The following is a 22438-nucleotide window of genomic DNA, read 5'->3' as shown; positions in this document are numbered from 1 at the left end:
ACTCTTTTCAGAGCTATTGAAGGCCCACTACATAAAACTACTACGAAAACAATGTCAGATTTAAGATATTTGTTTTTAAGGTGAAATATTACACAACGCCTTGATGCCCAAAACACTGCCATGCCATAATGTAAAAAATTCTATAAAGAATATACGCGCGAAGCGCAAAAAATTTGTGTTTACATATCATTAAAGTTGGCAAATAATATAGTTTGAGTCTCAGGATTACATTTCACATTACATTGGAATGTGGGTCTTAACCACGCTGAGACAATATAAAAATAAATTTAAAAATGTTCCCGCTTCGAGCTTTTTGATGCATATTTTTGCAATAATTCCGTGCAGCACAAAAGCGAGTAGTTTAGATCCAAATTGAAATTCTTTTGAGTGGTATCATAACCTTTTCCAAAATATCTACAGAATTCCGGTAATCAAATTTTGGTGTTGGAGTTTTGGCGTTAGAAAATCGAATTTGCAGATAGATTTATTATTGCACTACTGTTAACGACTAAAAGTTTTGTTAATTTGTAAGTAATATTGGCTGCACACCTAGAACAGTTAGTCAGTTACCTCCATTGATTTTCTTAAGTCTCGCACTAGCTACATGCTAATTGACCTAAAATGTTCTTAATTTTTGTAGTATAATTTAATATCTGGTGTATAATCATTAGCGGTAAGCCAGTCAAATGCTCTTTGCTGCAGGTCGCATAGATATTTAACGTTTTTAGTTTTTATTTTATCTTTTATCCAGAAATCCAAAATTCCAAAGTTTAGAAATCCAAAGTTTTTTTATCCAGAAATCCAAAATTTGGGCCTCGATTTTTTAACTTGGGGAATTCCCATAATTTCCGTTTGAAGTTAATGACATAAAAAAATAAGGAAAGACCCTTATCGGAAATTGCAAATTATCATTTAAAATGAATAGAGAAAGGTGCTTTATGGATAAATAATATTCTGCCTTTACTATCGCCGCAATCTAATCAAGTCTGGAGGCCCTTCGAGCACTTCGGGTTTGCAAAGATTTTAAGGGTGGAATGCTGTAACAAATGCCTGCAAACCTCAGATTTTTCATCCAATCTGTTTTCTCAATTTTATTCGGTTTCATCCATGATATGCGAGTTGTTCATCCCACAATATTTTATTTAACAAAATTATATTGAATAAAAAATAGCAACAATAGATATTTAACGTTTTAATTAATCTCAATATCGAATATGAGTGCTCTGCCATCGCAGTTGTAAAATAAAATATTATTACATCTACTGTAATAAAAGAGGCAAGGTAAAAAAGGGTAGCAGTAACACCTCTAAGGATTTCTTGATAAAAATGGGGAATTTTGAAAATACAATCAAGGATTCGTTGAAGCATTGTTTATTTCACTGATATTAAAGTGTAACAGACATTGAAATATGATTTAAACGTCAAATTGGGTATTTTGACACTGAAAATTCACAACATTTTATTTCCAATTGAAATCACATGACAATCGGATGTGAATTAGTGTCACGCACCTAATAATCAAGGTTTTAAGCGTCTACAAAACACAAAACGTAAATTTATTTGGGTCTACGCTCGACTTTCTATGGGGTGTTTAAACCCCCACCGCCTCCCCCATGGCTCTCTACTTGTATAAGTTTGGTGATTATGTGACACCCCACTTTTAAAACATCACACTACGCACCTGGTTCCGACCTTTAAATTAAGCATGGAATGACCCAAATGTAACATGTTTTGCCCAATATGTTTTAAGCGTTAGTGAGCCACAAGTGGATGGCAGGTGCTTGGTTAAATGCCCCTGTTCTAAACCAGTGCAATAATTGTAAAAGCAAGACTTTCTGTCCAAGTTACGTGTGACTTGGTTCACAGTAAAAAATTTCTAAACTTGTGTTTGACAGATAATTTAAGCAGGAAGGTACTTTTTCGGGTTTCATTTCTGAATGCCATTTTATTAAAAAACTTAATTTTGCCCCTGATTTATTATCGAAAGCAGGTCCCAAGATTTTATGTAACTAAAGCAGGTTCCATGAATTAAGAGGATGACTTTCTTTCAGGAGGAAAAAACTTAGGCCACTAAGGCCCGCCACCTGATTCAACACGGATCCGGTCAGCTACCGCTTATAAACATGTGATATAAGGCATGTGACCATTCCTCATTTTTTTGGATTATAACTACTAAATTCGAAACTTTATTTGTGTATTTGTGCTTCGCGCAAATCTTGTTCCTGTATCTATAGTGCATATTTGCCTTTTGAGGAAATCTTTTTAGCCTAATGGTAAAATGCCTGGAAGTTTTACCTACTTGTTATATCTGAAAAAAATTATTGTGCTTCACAGGAACCCATTGTGCCTTTTAAATATAAACGTAACACAGAGAGTATAACAACCCTACTCAAATTACATGAAACTATATAAATTTAAATTCTAAACAAATAAAAACTTTTTACGCTTGAATGCTTTACTGCCCTTAGCCTTGGTTTTTGCCTGCGACTTGGAATGCTTCACACCCCTATTTTAAACCTTGTGATTTAAATGGCTTAAACCAATAAACTTCTTAAAAATATAATGTAACATAAACATAAAATTTTATTCATGTGTTGCCTCATACCATTCGAACGATTGTTTCCAGCCAAATTAGATTGGTTATTTGACACAGTAATTCTTCTTCTTGGAAAATTGTTGTGAACTGCGTTTTCCTCTAGAAAATAATATAGACATGAAATGATATGTTCGACAACGACCATAGGCACCGAATGTGGGTGTGCAGAGCGTTTTTAAACGTCCTGAATTTCTGGCAGGGTGTCAAAACGCTCTGGAATTTGACAAAATTTCACGTGAAATTTGTGTGGAAATTTTATTAATGATAAATCCATAACAAGATACCGCAATATATGCCGATAGTAGATTTAGGTTTAATAACTAACTTAAAATGTACCAACTGAAGCGCTGTAATCACAAAATACGAACTCGCATCAATGTAGGTCAAGCTTAGACTAAGAATTCTGCTTTTGAAATTAAGCTTCTGTGGTAAAAAATACGTCAAGCCATTAACTTAGCCTGAAATCGACAAAACTGTTAACCTATTTTTTTAACTTAATGCCATATAACAAACTGCTTTGTGTGACGTAACAATTTCTTAATGTTAAATATGCTATGACATTCAGCCGCTCAATAAATGCAATAAGTAATCCAAAGCATGAGCTTTCAAACGCAAACCACATAAAAAAATTTGTCAACATAAAAATACGACTTTCCATTATATCACTAAAATGCAAATACTCTATGACTTTCTTATCAAAGGTGCCATGTGCGCCACAAGTTATAATATTAAAAAAATACTATTAAAGCTTTTTGTATAATGTCTGTTCTTTAAAGATAAAGGCAACTACAAGGCCCATGTAATAAGAACATGACATTAGGACTCCTTTCTGTCACATTTGGGTGTTGTGAATAAATATTCAATGTTCGTCTATCGGAAAAGTCTATTGTTTAGCGCATGGGTTCGTAAACTGTGGTCCATGTACCACTCGGGGGTCCATAAACTAGTTTTAAGGGGGTCCATGAATAGCTTAATTGAAATATTGGTGTTATTGATGAAGTAATCAATTTAAATAAAAGATTTTAACTAAAAATTAAATGTTTTAGCACTGAATGTTTTTACTCCATTTCACTTTCACATTTTTAGACCGAAATCAGCATATTTCCGAAGTCTAATTGCATTGTGACGTCAATTTATGACGTCATTTTTTTAATTCTTGCCTACCGTGATCCACGCGAAGCAAAACTAAATTCTAAAGATCCGCGGTAAAAAAGTTTAACAATCCCTGGTTTATCGACAGACGTTTCTTCTATTATGAGCAGAGTGGATTGTCAATATTTCCCCGTCGTTTTATTGCAGGACGTAGCGTACATTAGCTTTAAGAACAACGATTTGTTAGGACAAAATTACAAAAGACACTACGCTTTGTTTTGATGGTGCAAATTGTTAAAGGAAATTTAGTTTGCCAATAAAAGTTACATTTTGTTGGTGTTTAGTAAGCAATTTGAAAAATTTGGCGCCTATGACAACGACGGCACTTAAGGATTAAATATATAATCTTAACATTACATGCATTTTAACTTAAACATAATATGATTAAAAACAAAAAACTTTTTAATTTAACATGCCTTCACAATGCCTACATAGCATTGCCATATTGAAAAAATAGTGTGTTGAACTAACAAAAAAGCTCCACTATGCCTATCTTAACTAACAGTTTCAATTTAAATTTTTTTTTAATAATTACTAGTTAGAGATACATGGGAAACAATTTTAAATCTCATCACACTTTTCATGGATGCACGAATAAGCAGAAAACATTTAGCAGTTATTTTGATTTAGGCTTATAATTTAGGAGACACTATGCATAAAGCACTGACAAAAGAATTTTCAATTTGCTTTATTACACATTGTTGTAATGGAGGACAAAATAATTACAGGACTTAAAGGCAGTACAGAAAGCATATAAAAGGGTTGAGCATGGGATAAAAAGAATACATTGCGTAAGTTTTAAGGTGGAAACGTTGTATTAACGACAAAGCATACAACAGTCATAGAACTATGGTTCATGAGAATATAGATCTGCAAAAGCATGAAAATTGATCAACTATAGATGATAATTTGCAAAGGCTTAGTTTTTGAAAAAGCCCAATTCCAACGTTCCTAGCCTCTGATCACATAGAAACAGTTAAGTAGAACACTTCACACACAGACATTTTTATTGAGTCAGCTGTCATGTATCTTATTTATTATCTTTTGAGAGTTTTGTACCAATGATGTTTATATAAACTGTTGCTACCAGGCATGGTAATATAAATCAAAAACAGCTCCTCTGGTAATTTTGTTTCTAAACCAACGCTTTGGCAACCTATGCAAGCCGCTTCGTCAGGGTGAATGACTCATTCATTTCTGGGTCATTCCATTGCTACTGGTACAGTGTTTAGGGATGTCCAAAGTATTTAATCCTTGGATTCAAATCAAATGGGATTTGTATCCATTTCTGCAGTTTATTTCAGGTAATTGAAACCGATATAATTTAATGTTTTACCGCCTATGGTTGCACCTAATTGTTCATACGCAAGTGAGTTTAGTTAGAGGCTTTTTTTTTTTCATTGTGTAGTATTGCATTCTACGCAAAATATTAAGTTTTGGCAACAACCTGTACTAAAGCATGTATAGCACATCGAAAACGTTGATCTATTATCGACGTATAGCACGTCGAAATGTCAATCTATTATATAATACTGCTGGAAGAGCAACACTCCGTTATATCCCTACATATGTTGTAGATTTGAAATTTCATATAATGTAGAATTTGTGTATAATTCTGAGAAAAGTGATACCAATTTTACAGAAATCAGTACTGTACTTTTCATGATATCAGAAATTAAAAATTGGCCATTTTCAGGCTTTTTTGTGATCGCTCATGCATAAAAAATAACTGCAAATTTTGTTTGACATAGTATGATGTGTTTTAAATGGTAACTTGAAAATTCCAATGTATGTGAGTTCTCCAAAGTAAGGAGATTCTGAAATATATTGATGTTTGTTTTTATATCACTACATGCCACCAAGTGGCTAATTTTACACATGACTATATTTATGAAAGGTAATTTTCTTGGCTTTCTAGCTTGCAAATATGAAGTAACAAAGTGATAAATGGTATCGGCGCCCAATAAACCATAAAATAGTATTAAAATCTTCAAATCCACTCAGTTAAGACAGAGTTTGAAATGTTTAAACAAGAAATGCACCTCAGCTGCAAAAAATTAAAAATTTAACAAAGTCCATGTGTGTCCTTAATTTACTGTGGCAATAAGTATTTTTGTTATTCATGCTATGCTGATTAAACAAGTTTTGAACAGCTTTACATCATAAACCATATAATAAATTGTTGTTTTTTAAACTAATGCATCTATTTTGATCAGGCTGTAACCTTGTAGTGAAGCATTCAGACGTCCCTCATAGCAAACTTTGTCGGCATTTTGAAAAATGCATCCTCGATTATTGCAACTACTTCGGGGCTCTCCGGCGTAAGTATCCTTGCATAATTTTTCTGTAAATAATAGGAAAAGTTGTACTTCCGGGGAATCAATTATTCCAAAATGGTTTAATTTTGATTGCACTAACATACTTTTAACCCTGTAGTTAAGATAAATTAGGGTCACAGTTTCTCTTCTCACACCATAGTATTCTTGTAAGCCATGCATGGTACAGGTAGACCAGACCATAATTTCTTTGGCTTAAAAGCTGGGGAATATTTTTGTGAAGAGTAAAAACCTACTGCCTGCATGTATTACAACACATTTATTAGTAAAGCAATAAATTTTAGTTTAATTTAAAAAAAGTTTTCAAGGAAGTTGGTTTTTTTGTGGGTTTTTTATCAGTGTTTGTATTAATGGTGCAAAAGTTTTTTTTTTAATTTTTGTAAATAATTTATTATTTAGCTCAAGGACAATCGCCACCCTCTTTTTATGCTCATATCGTTTTGCTTGACATATGTGTTTCAGCTAAACTAAAATTCCATACAGCTGTGGGGATACAACTTGTTTGAAATAATTTTAAAGGTTTGCCCAAATTATTCATTCGTTTTTCTCGTGCTTTCAAGAGCTAATTAATTAGTGTTATAAACACCAAGGAATAAGAATACCTACATCAGGGGTCAGCAACCTTTTGTATACAGTGTGCCAGTTTATGAATAAATTCAAAATATCAACAAGTCGCATGCCAAACATTTTCTATGTTTGGTTTTGCTGGCCACCAGGGCTGCGGAGTCTGTGAAACACAACCCGAGTACGACTACGGCCAAATAATTTAATTGGGTCCCGAGTCTGGCTCAGACTCTACAGCCTATATTTCACCAATTGACATAACTAAAATAAGATGGATATTCAGCAAACCACTCACATGGAAAATATGCCACCACATGCTATTCCCCAATAACAATTTACAGTTTGCTGCCTTATCAGTCTCAAAATTTGGTACTGCGCATGCGAACATGTCGGACTCGGGTAGTTTTACCAAGTCTTAATCGAGTCCTGAGTCCGATTCCGCAGCCCTGCTGTGATCTGACATCTACTTTATGCATCTTGGGAGACGCCATTAAACCTAATTTAATAAGATATAATCTGTAAAGATATACCCTAATCCTGCTGAAAGACAAGAACCATGCTGAAAGACAACCAACAGTCACGAACACAATACTGCGCCCGCTATTTCGGAATATACTTCAACGTTTTTTAGCCGGTACCTAGAAGTGTTAACTATCAGTTTCGCTTTTAGCTTGGTTTCTTAGTCACAAAAAACACATGTGCTTACTTTTAATGTAGAATGCTTTAGGGCAGCAGACTTAACATTAAGCCACTTTTAGGGCATTGTGACGTAATACAAACGGTTAGTCGTAAACTACCAGTTTAAAAGTCACAAAAATAAAGTTAAATCCAAACAGTTAAGACACTAATTTCTGACACGAACACTACAGGTTAAACTGGAAACGTGTGCAAGAATTTAGTTAGCGCTAGCCTGGGGTTGCTGTCTCCTGACCTACATCATTGCATATATATTGATATATCACCGTATATTAGATACAGTAATGTATTTACATAGAAATTAAACCGGTTTATACTGTGATGTACCATTGCAGTTATAAGACCTCAAACCCATATTAACAATCTATATTATTCATTAATTGCTTCCATGTTTTTTAGAGCCCACTCTCAGGGAAACAAACAAAGATTTAAATTTGCAGCAGCTTTTTAAATACTTTAATTTCAAAATACAACTCCCACTGCTAAAAAGTTTGCCTTTTAACTAAATTCATAAATGCAAAACAAGTTTTTTTTTTATACCCGCTTTGAGAAAATCTCACAAGCAGTGAAGCGCCCAAAACAATGCCTATACAATCTTTTACCTTTGGAACCGAAACCCACAAATAACTTTATTTTAGGATTTATTCCTACAGGTCTTATACAGACAATTTTAGATTTATCTCTTATTACTACAATATTTATTGACTTTATTATGTTGTGGTTATTACGTGTTTATGAACACAGTAAACACCTATTGATCAACTGCCATAAGCCAAATCATTCTGAATATGCCCATGCAAATTTTATACTTGTCTTTTTAACTAGAATGGCAAAGTTCTATCATGATTACTTTGTCAATATGAGATTAAAACTGCAATCACACAACAATTCTATGATCAAAATTCAGTACTTAAAAATATTAAACAATCTATATGCCTTGAACTGCCTTTTTCCCCACTAAACAACAGTCTTCAAACTTTCGTAACTTTTTCAGAATGGCACAACAAAATCGAATATCAGCTGGGAGTCCAGAGCAATTTTGCTCCCATTTCAAGTATAAGACAAAATCTTAATCAAATTTATTGCACTTGGTTTTCCATTAGGGACGAAGACCCCTGGATTTCACCAGTACGGTAATGTTGCAAAACTTGTCAAACAAAATTATAATGCAACTATCTGCAAGACCTAAAGAAGTAAATTCATTACGTATGTAAGAATTGAATTGAATAAATACTTTTAAGCTTACCAGGGTTGGCCTTGAACCAACATTTACACTTGCCAGTTGGACGAGTGTTTACCCATTAGCACTTGCCCAAACGAAACAATACGCAGCAAAAATACTGTCATGCCCTCTGCTTAACTCTGTCGTACCAAACTGTTCTTCATTGTTTTACCCTACCTTACTATTTTGGTGTGTATACAAAGTTCCTTAATGGCAGACCTTATTTACACACATTGGTGAAAAATGGAATAGTGGTTCTCAAAACTGGAGTATGGGTACCACCCCAAGGGGTAGACGAGAAAGTTCAATTTACTAGAATAGACCAAACAAATTGTTCTTTTGCTTGTTTTCAACCCTACAATTACAAACATGAAAATAAACATTGAGATTATAATTTATTAATACAGCAAAAACGATAAGCAACTCACACAATTCCGATTGCGCATGAACACAAATGCCACATTTCCTGTTTTAAATTTTCCCTCTATTGGGATATTTTTTATTTATTGACCTTCACTGGCAGCATGACCAACAAATATACTGTACAGTTTTTTGTTAATGTATTTCAATAACGTTAATGAACTATAGCTGCCATAACTCCCCTAAAAAGCTTGGAGTCACTAAAAGCAGTGATTGAGGCTGTTTTGCCAACATCAAACTGGCGGAAATTAAATTTGAGTTCCAGTTTCAAGAGAAATAACAGTCAAGACCTCATCTATGTTCGTATTGAGCTGTAACTTACAGGGTTTTTTTACAAAATGTGGCTAAGCAAAGCTAGAAATTATTCTGTCATACTTCACTGCTGGGTTTTCTCAATAAACTATCTGTTCAAAAGTTAAAAATAAAAAATGCAAAGTCTGTTGTAACCAAAACCTTAGAATGAAAAAATTAAGGAAGCGATATGATTTCCTAGGGTTCCGCCACAACCCCTGTCCTCTATAATTATTGGCAAGGTGTGTAATGATTTTTGGCGCGACTCACTAAAAATGTCCGACGTCTCGCTATCATATTAGGAAACTCAACATTATAAGCTTAACACTATTAGGCGCAGGTCTAAGGATTTTTACACAGGCAATATAAATTTCAAGACAGAGGTCGGCAACCTTTACTTAGCCGGGGCCAAACCAAACTCAGCAAGGTCTCTGCGGGCTGTATTAAATTCCAACTACAGGGTTGGCCTTAAGCACTCGCCCGCTCGCCAATGCGAGTGCAAATCGCTCCGGGCGAGTACCGATTGACACCCACTCGCCCGACTGGCGAGTGGCTTTGGCCAGAAATTTTAATTAGTTAGTGTAGGACAACTTGTGTTAAGCACCACTACTAAGCAAAATATTACTTAGTGCCAGTTATTTTCCTAAGAACTATGACGCAAATACATTCAACACTACACAAATAATAAGGTTAATCGAAGTCACGTTCGAAGCTCGTAATAAACTTTTTGTCCCGTTTAAAAAAAATTTGTTTACCGGCAAACAATGAAAGACGTCATTGCTGCAGTGGCAAATAGTTATAAGTTTATCGTTTAACTTGAACATTGTTAATTTTTAAATGTTTAACCCAGTCGTTGAAGCCTTTGGAAAAGTTTATTGGACTTGCGAAGTACCCAGGATAATAGTTCTACTTTAAGAGCAATTGCTACAGTTTTTGCTAACAATAAGTTTCAATGCAAATGACTTATAATAATATTTGTAAGCAGTGTTTTTTTATGTTTTGAGGGACCGAAACCTCCACTGAAAACTACGATATTTGAAAATATGGCCTACTTGTGTAACTACAAACTATAGTGTTAGGCGAAATGTGGCGTTTTGTTTGTGGCGTGAAACAACCTGCGGTGAAACGTCCTTGAAGCACAGAAAAACCAGAACACGAGAGCATGAGGATTTTTAGAAAGATGGAAAACAGGCAGGCCGTGGCTACTAAATTGTCAGTGTTATTTTTTTCACTAAAGATTGTTAAAAATATTTCGCTAAAACATTGTCTTAAGCGTAAACTGCTTTATGGGTTATTAATTTGTTCATCCGTGCTTGGAAATAAACAACCAGACTTTTATAAAAAGTACTGTTTACGTATAAAAACCACAAAACAGAATAACGATAACCCAAGAAATGACCGCGCTAGGACGAAAATTTGCAGACAGCATGCCAACAAATTTGGCGAGTGTTATTTCGTCCGGGCGAGTGCCGATTGATTGCCGCTCGCCCAGCTGGCGAGTGGAAATTTTTGCTTAGGAACAACCCTGAACTAACAATTTTGTTATAAAAATGTGTGGCCTTTAAGCACTTTAGTATAATAACTCGTAATCAGGGACAAACCCAAATGTTTGATCCAGTTGAAAATGAGTCTAGTTATATTACAACAGAAAGAAACGCACAGCACAAAAAAATTGCAGTTGTTTGGTTTCAAAAATTGACAAACCTTTTACAAAGAGATGTGACGCATTAGGCACACACAAAATAAAATATAAACATATTTCTTATACTCTTTTTGTTAATGTTCATCATAAAAACATACATCAGCAAATTTATTTGGAGAACAAACACTACTTTGGAGAGAAAACTCTCTATGCATTTTAGAGAGTTTCATGCTACAAAAAAATTCCTACTTATAGTTGACATGTGCATGTCACATTTGGTCTGAGAAGACTCCCTCAAAACACAAATATAATTCAAAGTCAAATCAGTTACGCAACTGTTATCCCATTTGAGTCTCTTTATATCCAAAAAACCTTAATTTACTTTGAACCTTATTTGTGTATTGTTGAATGTATTTGCGCCTTAATGTTGAAGGAAATAACTGGCGCTAAGTAAAATTACACTTAGTAGTGGTGCTTAACACAAGTTTTCCAACACCAACTAATTAAATTTCCCGCTGAAGCCACTCCTATTTGGGCAAGTTGGTGTAAATCTGCACTTGGCCAGAGCGATTTACATTCACATTGGTGAGGGGGTGAGCACAAATCCCAACCCTGCATTTGGTAAAACACGAAACTATCCTATTTTACTATGCTACTGGAACTGCAACACAGCCAAGAATATGCCAGAGGTATTTCGTTTAGCTTATATTGTTTAATTTTCGTCCTGTAATTGTCTTGTCTGCAACTGAAACGGAATAACGTAACTTTTATACGTATTAGAATTATTAGAATTTTAGGCGCTGGTCTAGAATCCTACCACAGCTATTATATTAACGCACAATATTTGGGTTAAGGTCCCGGTTAGTGTTTGGGAAAGGGTGGGTCAAGTATTATTATATTCATTATTTAATAATAATTCTTGACCCACCCTAACCCAAACGCTAACTCGCACCTTAACCCAAATAATTTGGGTTGTGGTAGGATTCTAGACCAGCGCCGAATTTTAATATACGGGTTACATTCAAAAACAAGCAGTCAAAAAAGTAAACAGACCTTGGTGTTCCAAGTCGGCTAGTTGAGTAATGGTTACAAATATTCGGAGCAAGAATATTACATATTACGGAAAAACTATATATATATATATATATATATATATATTGGATAACTCAAGGCATATCCATTATCCAGAAAACCAAAAAGGCGGGGTTCCGAATTTTAAACTTAGGGAATTTCCCTATTTTCCGTCTGACGATAGAATACTAATTAATTAGTAAACTAGTGATCGTAAGGACGTCATAAATAAAATCAAACACAGCCAATTAAGCATAGTTTTGCCATTTTTTTCTCACAGTAATCATCTAGATTTACCAAAAAATAAATCTAAAAACATCTAGATTTTTATGGAGAAATCTAAAAAATAATCTAAAAATGATTTTTAAAAATATTTAATACTTTTGAACAAAAAAATCAACATTAAAAGCTTAATGCAGTATAAAGTTGCATAAAGGGACTTGCTTGATGCTTTAGATTTAAGATTTCTGCTTTATAAAACAATTTACTGAACATGACGAGTTACTGAAATTTCGATTTTATATCTCATCATTTTTTTTTTAATTTGCAAAAAAAAACTTTTGAAATTACTGAAATATTTATCGTCAATAGCGAATCTGTCACTAATTTAGATTATACAATATTTTTTTATAATAATCTAAAAAAACATCCAACATCTAGATTGTACAATCCTACATCTAGATTGTATAATCCTACATCTAGATTCAAACCAAAACATCTAAATCTAGATTAAAATAAATTAAAATAATCTAGAATGGCAACTATGCAATTAAGGTCCAGCAAAGGCGAACACGTGCGTCGAAACCGCTTAATGCAGGGGTGTCCAACAAGCGGCACGCGTGCCAAATGTGGCACGCGACCTAATAAAAAATGGCACGCAAGCCCCCCCCCCCCAAAAAAAAAATACTAAAATTGTTATTTAGCCCGTTGCCAAAAAAGCTCAATTTGTTATTTAGCAAATTGTCAGAAAATACTAAGTTTGTTATACAGCCAATTTGTTTGTTCACAATATACCATTGTTTTTCACAATATACCATTGTTTTTTCACAATATAAAACAATCGCGACAATCACGAGAACCAACAATTACTTTTGATATAGTAACTTATACTGTGTGGAGGCTAGCATTCACATAATATTACATAGCTTGGTGCGAAGAAACAAAAGTCAGCTCACCTAGAGACACTTTGATGCAGTGATGCGCATTTCTACTAGACTTTTTTTTTTCAAGTTTAAATAAACGTTCTTATTTTTGGTAAAAAAGCGATTTTATGATTAAAAAGAATTGGTTCGGTTACGAAACTTTGGCACGGGAAGAAGTTATAAGATAAAAATTGGCACGTCGGCATGTTTGAGTTGGACACCCCTGACTTAATGTGTAATCCTTAACTTCAGGCGAAAGAAGAACAAAAACAAGACGGTGCCTAATACGAACAAAAAAATTATAGTATCACTTACGAAAAGGAAGGGCTATTAACCCCCACCATCACCCCCCCTTCCCTGGATGCGCCACTGAACTCTGCCACTGCCACCACCATCTAATATTGCAGAAGTTAACTTTTATCAGCTTACTTTGCATACATTGATCACGAATATTCCAACAGCAACCGAAATCAATGCATTCATGCTTAGGAATTCCAAGATAGGATTTTGCGCATTTCTTTGTTCCACAGTTATTTTTTAAAGAAGTGAAAGGAATACCTATAAAACATAGGTGCGCAACATTGTATTTTTACAGACGTTTGAACTGGTATTGTTTGAAACAAACACGTACAGGTAGGATAATTCATTGATGTTGAATTGCTTATTTAAAAAACTAGCTTATTGTAACCTTTTAATTAATCACAACAAATCAAAAAATTAAAAAAAAATACAACACAACAATACAAATGATTGAATTATCATAAATTGTCTTCTTACGTGAAATATTTTCAACATTCGGTTGTTGCACTTGATTTGTCTGTGATCTACCCAGGTTGTTCAAAAGGCGATTTTGAACTAAAAATAAAACACAGTTTTCAGTAGGAAATTCAAAAAATCAGAAAGGCATAGTCTGGTAGTGGTAACTTTGTGTTCTTTGCAACACAATATTTATACGCCCTGTCGCCCGTATACGCATGTAGTCTACTATATGTGGCTCGTGAAGAATATTAACAAAATATTGTGGCTCGCGATGCTGTCAACCTTGGACCACCCTGTGTTACTCAGACTACCGCTCGATCAAAAAGTGAACACGTTTCATTTCTGTCCCGGCATTCATATTTATCGATATTTTATGACATGTAGTTTTAATGAATTGTAACAAAAATAATTGTGAAAGTAGCCCGAAAAATAGCAAGTATAAAATGACTGTAGACAATGAGTTTTATTATTCGGTACATTGGTGACATCTGGCAACACTGGCTAGCTTAGAGGCTAAGCGCACTAACTCGGCCCCGGCGTCACATTAGGGTTTCCTCTCCGGAAATGTTTCGGCGGAAAAAAAAGGCAAATTTTTTTACAGTCCCGGTTATTCGGCAACATAGAAAAACTTAAAACTTGTCGTTTTGACTGATATAAAGAAAAAATATATAACCAAACCTATTAAAGTCGTTGCCTGAATTGCTTTATTTGCGCTTTCCAAAATCTTAATAAAATTTATCAAAAACTTAATTAAATTTATTTTACCAATAAAAATGCGCCCTGCATGCGCTATTTTTCAAATAAAAACTAATAAGGGTGCAACCTCGAATACGAAAAGGTCTTGTAACATTGCTGAAGCAATACTACAGAACATAAATGAGCTTAATTAAATGTTTGGAACTAATATAAAATAATTCTAAACGTTAAAATGACGTAATTAGGTATAATTTTTTCGTCGAGTTTCCTGGAATTCCCTGGAATTTTCATTTTTAAATCTTTTTTTTTCAAGAGTGAAAAATCTGGAAAAGAGAGGAACCCTACATTACGAGTACCGTATTAAGGTTGGTTCACACTAGACGCGTCTAGCGTCAACGTAAAACGTTTTTAAAAAACGCTTTCGGTTGCGGAAAAGTTAAAATATTTCAACTGACGCTTTCAGTTAGAAGCGAGGAAATTTGCCGTTAACTGGCAATTGCGTTATGTGTGAACTGAACGACACTAGCGTTGGACGCTAACGCTGGACGTTAACGCGTCTAGTGTGAATCAGTCCTAAGCCCAAGTATAGAACATGTATTGAAGAATGGTAAATATGGTTTCATCTGGTAAGGGTATCACGTCAAAAAATCGCGCTGATATACGACAGGAACGTGGTGTTGTTTTGAATAATGTGCGCAAGAATGTTCACGCGAAAATGTACAAAAAAATGCGTGTAGCCTACATTTTAAAATGCTTTAAAAAATGTGCGCACTTTTTTTTAGAATGTGCGCATGTTTAACATATTCCGAAAAGTTTAGGTATTTTTCAGAAGATTTTTGACTTTATTATGCCCAAAAAAAATTATTTGATGTGTTAATTCTATTGTAAAAAGTACCATTGAAAACGCAAGTAAAAATTCCGGGAACATCTCGTCACAGCGGTTGCGGAGCACTCGACTAGACAGAGGGAACACTGTCTGTAGTAGGCCTATGCGTAGGCTTACCATACGTAGGCTATGAATTCTTTTTCAAAACTAAGTTATAGTTTTGCATTAGCATTACACAAGTCATGACATACTGGTTGCCTTAATGGAAATAAGTTTTAATGTATCCAACTTAAGACTTATATGTTTAAAAACTTCTTGATGTCTGTTACCGCGCACAATTTAGGTAGAGCTTGCAAAATTGCAAACCTTGACTGCTATACAACTTAAGGTTTTACGTTAGAGAGTGATTCCCATTGATATATGTCACTGGTTTTCGTTATGTAAAAGATGTTTGGCGTGCTTAGCCGTTGGGTATTTAGTCGTTTTATTTCAAATAAGTACACATTATTTGCTATTTTGTTTCAACAAAATGTAAAATGTTAGATTGCGAAGACGAACAATTGGATGTTTCACAGTAACGCAGATAATTGCGTTAATTCACAACACGCCATTCGATTAAATGCTACTTCCACACAGGCTAAAGAATGTGACTCCATTTGTGGGGAAGCATTTAGTTAACCCATTTCAGGCACAATATACAAAAAAAATCCATTAAAATGTTTTATTTAGAAAATATTAAAATGTTTATCACGGACAATTTTCTGTGCGTCCCGCGGGAATCTGAAGCAATAATTAAAAAACAAATAATAATAAAATGGCCTAAATAGTTTAATTACATTCATTACAGCCCTGCCGGCTTCGCGGTCAAGTAAAACAATTTTCAATTTCTCGCCCGCAGTGTCGTAGCTGCCGTACAATACAGGTGCGCACCAGGCTTTAGATTGCTAAACAGCCTATTATGTCACAATGGAAATTTTAAGTTCGGCCTGTCGCATTACAAGTGTTATCTTAGATTAGCAGCTAGTTGTTTAGCAAGTTGTTAATTTATGAGTGATGTTCTTAGTTTAAAACTGTTTTGTGCGTGTGCTGTGTGGAGTACTAACTAATAGAGGGGACAACATTGTTGTGACAGCTGGTCGAAAAGTAGACTGTCGTAAACGTTACACCAACCCCATCGATATACAGCTTACGAAGAACAGAGAGGAAAGTGGGTCCTGCGTCACGAGGAAACGAAGTGTTCGAAGTCTTGATGGCAATTTTGATAGTAAGACTGATTGTTTATTTTGTGGGGCTCGAGTTCTCACGGACAGACCTGGCTTTAGTTTTGTTAAAACAGATGTTTTTGCAAGGACTATATTAGAGTGTTGTGAGAGACGTTCTGATGATTGGTCATTCGCCGTGAAAGGTCGTATTGAATATTACGGCGGCGATTTGCATGATGCAGACTGTTTATACCACCATTCTTGTAGTGTTAATTTTAGATACGGATTTAACGTACCCTTGCAATACGGCAAAGTACCTGAGGCAAAACGACGAAAATCTGGGCGACCGAAGGATGAGGAACAGGAGCAGGCATTTCTAAAGATTTGTTCCTATCTTGAACAGAATGATGAAGAACAGTTAACGATATCAGACCTTAGATATAAAATGAATGAATTTTTAGCAAATGATGATTGCCTTCCTTATGGATCAGAATATCTGAAAACCCAATTACAGAAACAATACGGTGAATCTGTTTATATAGCTAAAGGTCAGAGGGCCTTCATGGCATTGTTACTATGAGAGAGAAAACATCAGAAATCCTCCGATCTAATTACCTAAAAACAAGGCATGAGAATGATGAAGAGTCACAAAAGAGAGAAATAATTAAAACTGCGGCAAGGCTCATGAAAAGTGAGATCAAAAATGATGTACCCCATCTGTGAATGATCACTACCCAAGCGCAGACGCACTCAATCTCGGTCCTGCTCTAATGTACTTGCCTGAAACTTTGCGAACACTGTTGAGTTCCTTATTTGTAGGAAAACACACAAAGCAAAAGGTTGCATGTATTGGCCAAGCTATTGTCCAAGCTGTTAGACCACGAGCGGTGATTGCACCATTGCAAATTGGTCTTGTTGTTCAAGGACATCATTTGTACAGGTCGAGATTTCTTGTTGACACGTGACACAATATGGGATATTATTCTTCTTACGCAGAAGTCCAGAGATTTGAAAATAATGCAGCTGATTGTGTAGCCCCAAATTCCATTGTTCCAGAGAACATAGACCCACTCGAAAGTACACTGTTATTTGCAGCTGACAATGTTGATCATAATATTATCACCCTGGATGGGAAGGGGACTTTCCACGGGATAGGAATGATTGCAGCCTTGACACCGGGTCAGAAAGCAAACCGCATGATTCCAAGGCACAACATATCACAACTCAACATCTGCGATCAAACAACTCCACTTTGCCAATAAAGCGCGTCGTGCCATCTTGTTTCAAGATCTCCCTAGATTTCTTGATTGTGATTAGAGGATTGACATTTTATGGGAGCTTGCATTCAATTTTAAGCAAACCATGCCCAATTGGCAAGGTATGATGCACATCCTTGACCAGAGGAACGATCATCCTGGCCGGTCGTCGATAGTGTTTTTGCCAATGATAGACATGTATTCTGGAGATAAAACGTGCATTTTTTGTCCACGTTAGAGTGTGTTCAGTTGTGATCTTGCAAAATTGAAGACATCATTGGCTGGTTATGTCCCTGAGGAACATTGTGAATGGTGTTGTGGCCGAGGATGACGTTAATGTACAGGAGTTTGAATCAGTCGGAATTCTGTTTTCTTAATATCTTTTAGGCGGAAGGATAAAGCAAAGACATTTGGAAACAACTCATCAGTAAAGGTGACAACTGAAAGAACGATTGACCCCGGTTTGCTTTTTCAACGTTTCTTTGTTGTTTCACAACTATGGGTCTTATCTCTCGAAGATATCTTAAAGTATGAACTGAGCCCGTTTCCTCCAGCACTTTTTAAAGCAAGGAATGTACTCCGGAAGCCTGATAAGCCTCAACTTGCTAATGCTATCACAGACTATATGCAATCAAGGCAGGTCGGGACATTCGGGAATCCATAAAAGACACCAAACAAAAACCCAACACTACGCCATAGATGGAGGTTCACTACTACAGCGGCTACCATGGAAAAGGGGAGAAACCTACGGCGCCATTGCACAATCATATGCTGAATTCACGACTCGGCGTTATCAAAGGGCAACGGTTGTTTTTGACGGATACCTAGGAGGACCGACAATCAAGGACAACACACACCAAAGGCGTGGAAAGAATGTGCATGCAGTCTCATCAGCTTTACGAAAGAGACAGTGTTTGATGGAAAGAATGAACAAACACAAAATGATCGACCTGATCGGTGAAACACTTCGGGGTAAAGGCTGCGAAGTGATCAATGCGGCGGGGGATGCTGATGTTCTGATTGTGAAGGCTGCTGTTCTTAGTGCAGTGTCACACGCGACAACGTTGATTGGAGAAGACACAGATCTGTTGGTCCTTCTTCGTCATTATGCGCAACAGGCAAACAAAGATCTATATTTCCGTTCTGACAATGCAAATGCTGACAAAGTGTATCATAGAAACGAACTGAAAATGGTGTTGGGTGAAGAAATATGTTCCCAGTTACTTTTTCTACATGCCTACACTGGATGTAACACCACATCAAGGATCTTTGGTGTGGGTAAGAAATCTGTCTTTCACAAGCTGGTGAAGGGTGATGCTACTCTGAAAGATTGTGCCAATTACTTCCTTCTTCCAAAGCAGACCGCAGCATCCATTGCAAACAAAGGTTGTCAAGCATTGGCTGTGTTTTTTGGAGGCACGCGGACGGATTCCCTTCTCGTTGCGCTATAGAGTACTAAGAAAAAAATGTAGTCTCTTCTCAATCATTTGTGACACCAGAATGCCTACCACCTACTGGGTCATCAACAAAATTTCACTGTCTAAGGGTTTACTACCAAATAATGGTCTGGCTAGGACAGGAGAGTGATATGGAAACTTGCGGGTGGGGTTGGAAACTGGAAGGTAGTCAGTTTGTGCCAACAGAGTCGGACATGAATACGGCCCCAGATTCCCTCTTGAAAATCATCCACTGCAACTGCACAACTGCCACTGCCAGGTGCAGCTGTAGGCAGAATAATCTACCTTGTAGATTACATGTGGACAGTGCCAACTTGATGCCTGTGACAATACGTACAATCAGTCCTTACTGGAAGAAGATGATGACCAGGATTTATTAAGCAACTGAATGCAAATAACTTAATAAGTGGTGTGTGATTATTACACTGACAATGTTTCACTATTATTTTTGTTTGATAGAAGTGTTTCCATTAAACTAACAAGTTAATTTTATTTTGAATTATTTTAATGAATTCCTCATCATCTAAAACCTAGAAACAGACGTCAAAATTAGAGCTATAGCATGAAAATTATGTGAATTATTGTCATTATACTGTTTTGGCAGCCATCTTAAAAATGACAACTTTCCGGTGCCCCGATCTTCCTAGATTTTTAATATGTTATTCTTGATGTTAAATACTACACATAACCGTTGGAAAACCTTTTGTAGGAATTTTTTTGAAGTGAAACCATATATTGACCCGACTAATTTAGTAACATCGTAAATTACCTTTTTAAATCATCTGCAATAACACGCGGCTCAAGCAAATGGCACAAAGTACAACATAATATGTTATATTTTTAGGCCAGCTTGGTGGAATCTTACATTTTGTTTAACCTATGCTTGAAATTGATTTCGTCCGGGGGAATACGAATTTGTTATGGAAACAGCGCCTTTGGCAACATGTACGGCCTAACATTGTTGCTGCTTTCACGAGGGCCGCATCCTAATTTTAGAAAGTATTACCCGATTCATTAGTTTCACAATACAGAAAATTACTTTCATTACAATTTAAATTACTTTGACAAACCATCCTTAAAAATGGGGCCATAAAAAATACCTCCTGATAAAATATAAAACAACCGCAACCCCGTTAAGTTAATTAGTTGCATTAGATTATTTTGTATTAGGTCTACATTAAGTTTATTTGCAGTTCCAATTCCAATATGCGTCCCGGATTTACGTTTCTAAAAGATGGCAAGCCTACCTATATGCGAGACTAGTCGTACAATTTTGGACGTCACATTCGGTGTTAAACCGTAAGGCATTTACAACACAAAAATAGAATTTCCGTTTTTCCTTTCTATTTCGACTTGTTTTTAAATCTAAATTCGGGTTGCCGTGTCCGCACGGCATTTCTTTGCAATAATATTTAAGCGAAAACATCTCGTCGCAGAAAAGCAAGAGTTTTCTTTTGACAGCCTGTATTAATTGTTTTAAAACCTTTTTACCTAATCTGTACAGCTTTCACATGTTTTTGACTTTTTATTATTTCTTTGCTTTGTATAGGCCTAGGCCTATGTATTTTATATAAATGTGTAACTGAAAATGAACTCTAAATACATTTAGTGCTAAATCGTTTTTTTAATTAAAGTATTTTCTTTTGAAAAGTAGTTTCACTTCTTAAATAATCCACTTATAGGCAAATTAGGCCTTTTGGACCCTAAAAATAATGTAGGCACGTACTGCAATGAGTTAATGGAATCCAGTTTAAGAATACCTGTTTTAGAGTTATAATAAATGCTGATGCTTGCAGATTTCACTTTTATTATGAAGTAAAAAATATTATCTGTTTGATTCTATGCAAACAGATTTCCGTGTTTACAGAGCGTAGTCTCAACATCTACCCAGATTTTAACCACTCAATTTTGTAAAGATGTTTTCTTACCAGAATAACATTTGTTGTTTGCATCATTGTAAATGCATCCCTGCTTTTCGCATATGCTCTTGGGTGCTCCGATGTACACATTTTTGCATGGATGAAAGCAAGAAAGTTCTATACGTTGGTATATTTTTTTACAGAAAACCATAGGCTATATTTATAACTTGAACAATAAACTAGGTTTTCTTAAAAAAAACATATTATGTAAAAAAAGGTATTACTTTCAAAGCACTTTTTGATTGCCTGGTTCCAACAACAACCTTTATTGATACACGTTTTCTTTGGAATTCCCACGTAGGAATGTTTGCAATTCGTAGCTGAACAGTTTGCAGCGATATCTGTAATTTTAAATCATGTTAATAAAATGGTGATTGGTGAGCATGCCCTGAACGTACAATTGTTTACCGGTGAGCGTCAGTGTTGTAAACAAGTCGTTTCAGAATGACTTATGTCTTAGTCAAGTTATTTGCAAGTAAACTTAAATCAAAGTCGTTTCATTTTTACCTAAGCAGTCCCAATCCATGTCACATCATTGAAATAAAAAATAATGCTAAACTGACAAAATTGGTCAACGCCTTACATTCTGAGAGATATTTCGCATAACAAGCACCAACAACAAATTAAATAGCAAGTTTACATTTATTACATATGTCAAGTGAAGACATTTTAAAACAGTTGACTTAACTCTAGTCAAGTTATGACTAAAGTCATTACAACACTGGTGTTCCTAATCATTAAAATACAAAAAGGTTGCATTATTATCCAACATAATATGTACCTCGTGTCGTGACTGAAGTGGTAGAATTCACACATAACAATAAAACAATCAAAATTATTCCGTCTTTCATTTTTTCGATTTGTATTTTGGTACTTTTAGTTTGACTCACGTTGATACTCTGAGAAGTTAGTCTTCTAACTTTTGTTAACTAAGTTATTCAAATAAAAACACGCACTTACGACTCGTCTTGCTTCAAGGCAAAGTCTGTACCAACCATACAACATCACCTCAGGCAATAATTTTTTATACGAAAATTGTGACGTCTGACAATTATATTACCTTTTTTAGATATGCTTATCATCGCAGTCTCTCAGCTTGAGGGCAAGTCTCGGTACACCGAAATAAGGTAATCTATACCATAACACGCGTCATTTGAGTTACTTAAGGTTTTCTTAGGTAATTCGATGAAT

The 22438-nt window shown here is 35.4% G+C and overlaps 1 protein-coding gene across 1 annotated transcript in view; it reads right to left on the bottom strand.

The window, feature by feature from the left end:
- LOC146168180 (uncharacterized) overlaps positions 1-22237 on the bottom strand; it is a 63408-nt gene extending 41171 nt beyond the window's left edge. The window contains exons 1-7 of the mRNA XM_083388965.1: positions 22029-22237; positions 21472-21588; positions 21257-21364; positions 13910-13987; positions 13562-13690; positions 5973-6092; positions 2606-2695 (exon numbers count right to left, since the gene is read on the bottom strand). Of these exons, the coding sequence (XP_083245091.1) occupies positions 2606-2695; positions 5973-6092; positions 13562-13690; positions 13910-13987; positions 21257-21364; positions 21472-21588; positions 22029-22098 (712 nt within the window). The 5' untranslated portion in view covers positions 22099-22237. The remainder of the gene's footprint in view (positions 1-2605; positions 2696-5972; positions 6093-13561; positions 13691-13909; positions 13988-21256; positions 21365-21471; positions 21589-22028) is intronic.
- Between the last annotated feature and the right edge of the window lie 201 nt (positions 22238-22438).

Source organism: Ascidiella aspersa, chromosome 1, assembly GCF_963924565.1.
Source record: "Ascidiella aspersa chromosome 1, kaAscAspe10.2, whole genome shotgun sequence".
Taxonomy (NCBI): domain Eukaryota; kingdom Metazoa; phylum Chordata; class Ascidiacea; order Phlebobranchia; family Ascidiidae; genus Ascidiella; species Ascidiella aspersa.
Note: the sequence above shows the minus strand (reverse complement) of the source record. Positions and strands in the feature narration are given on the sequence as shown.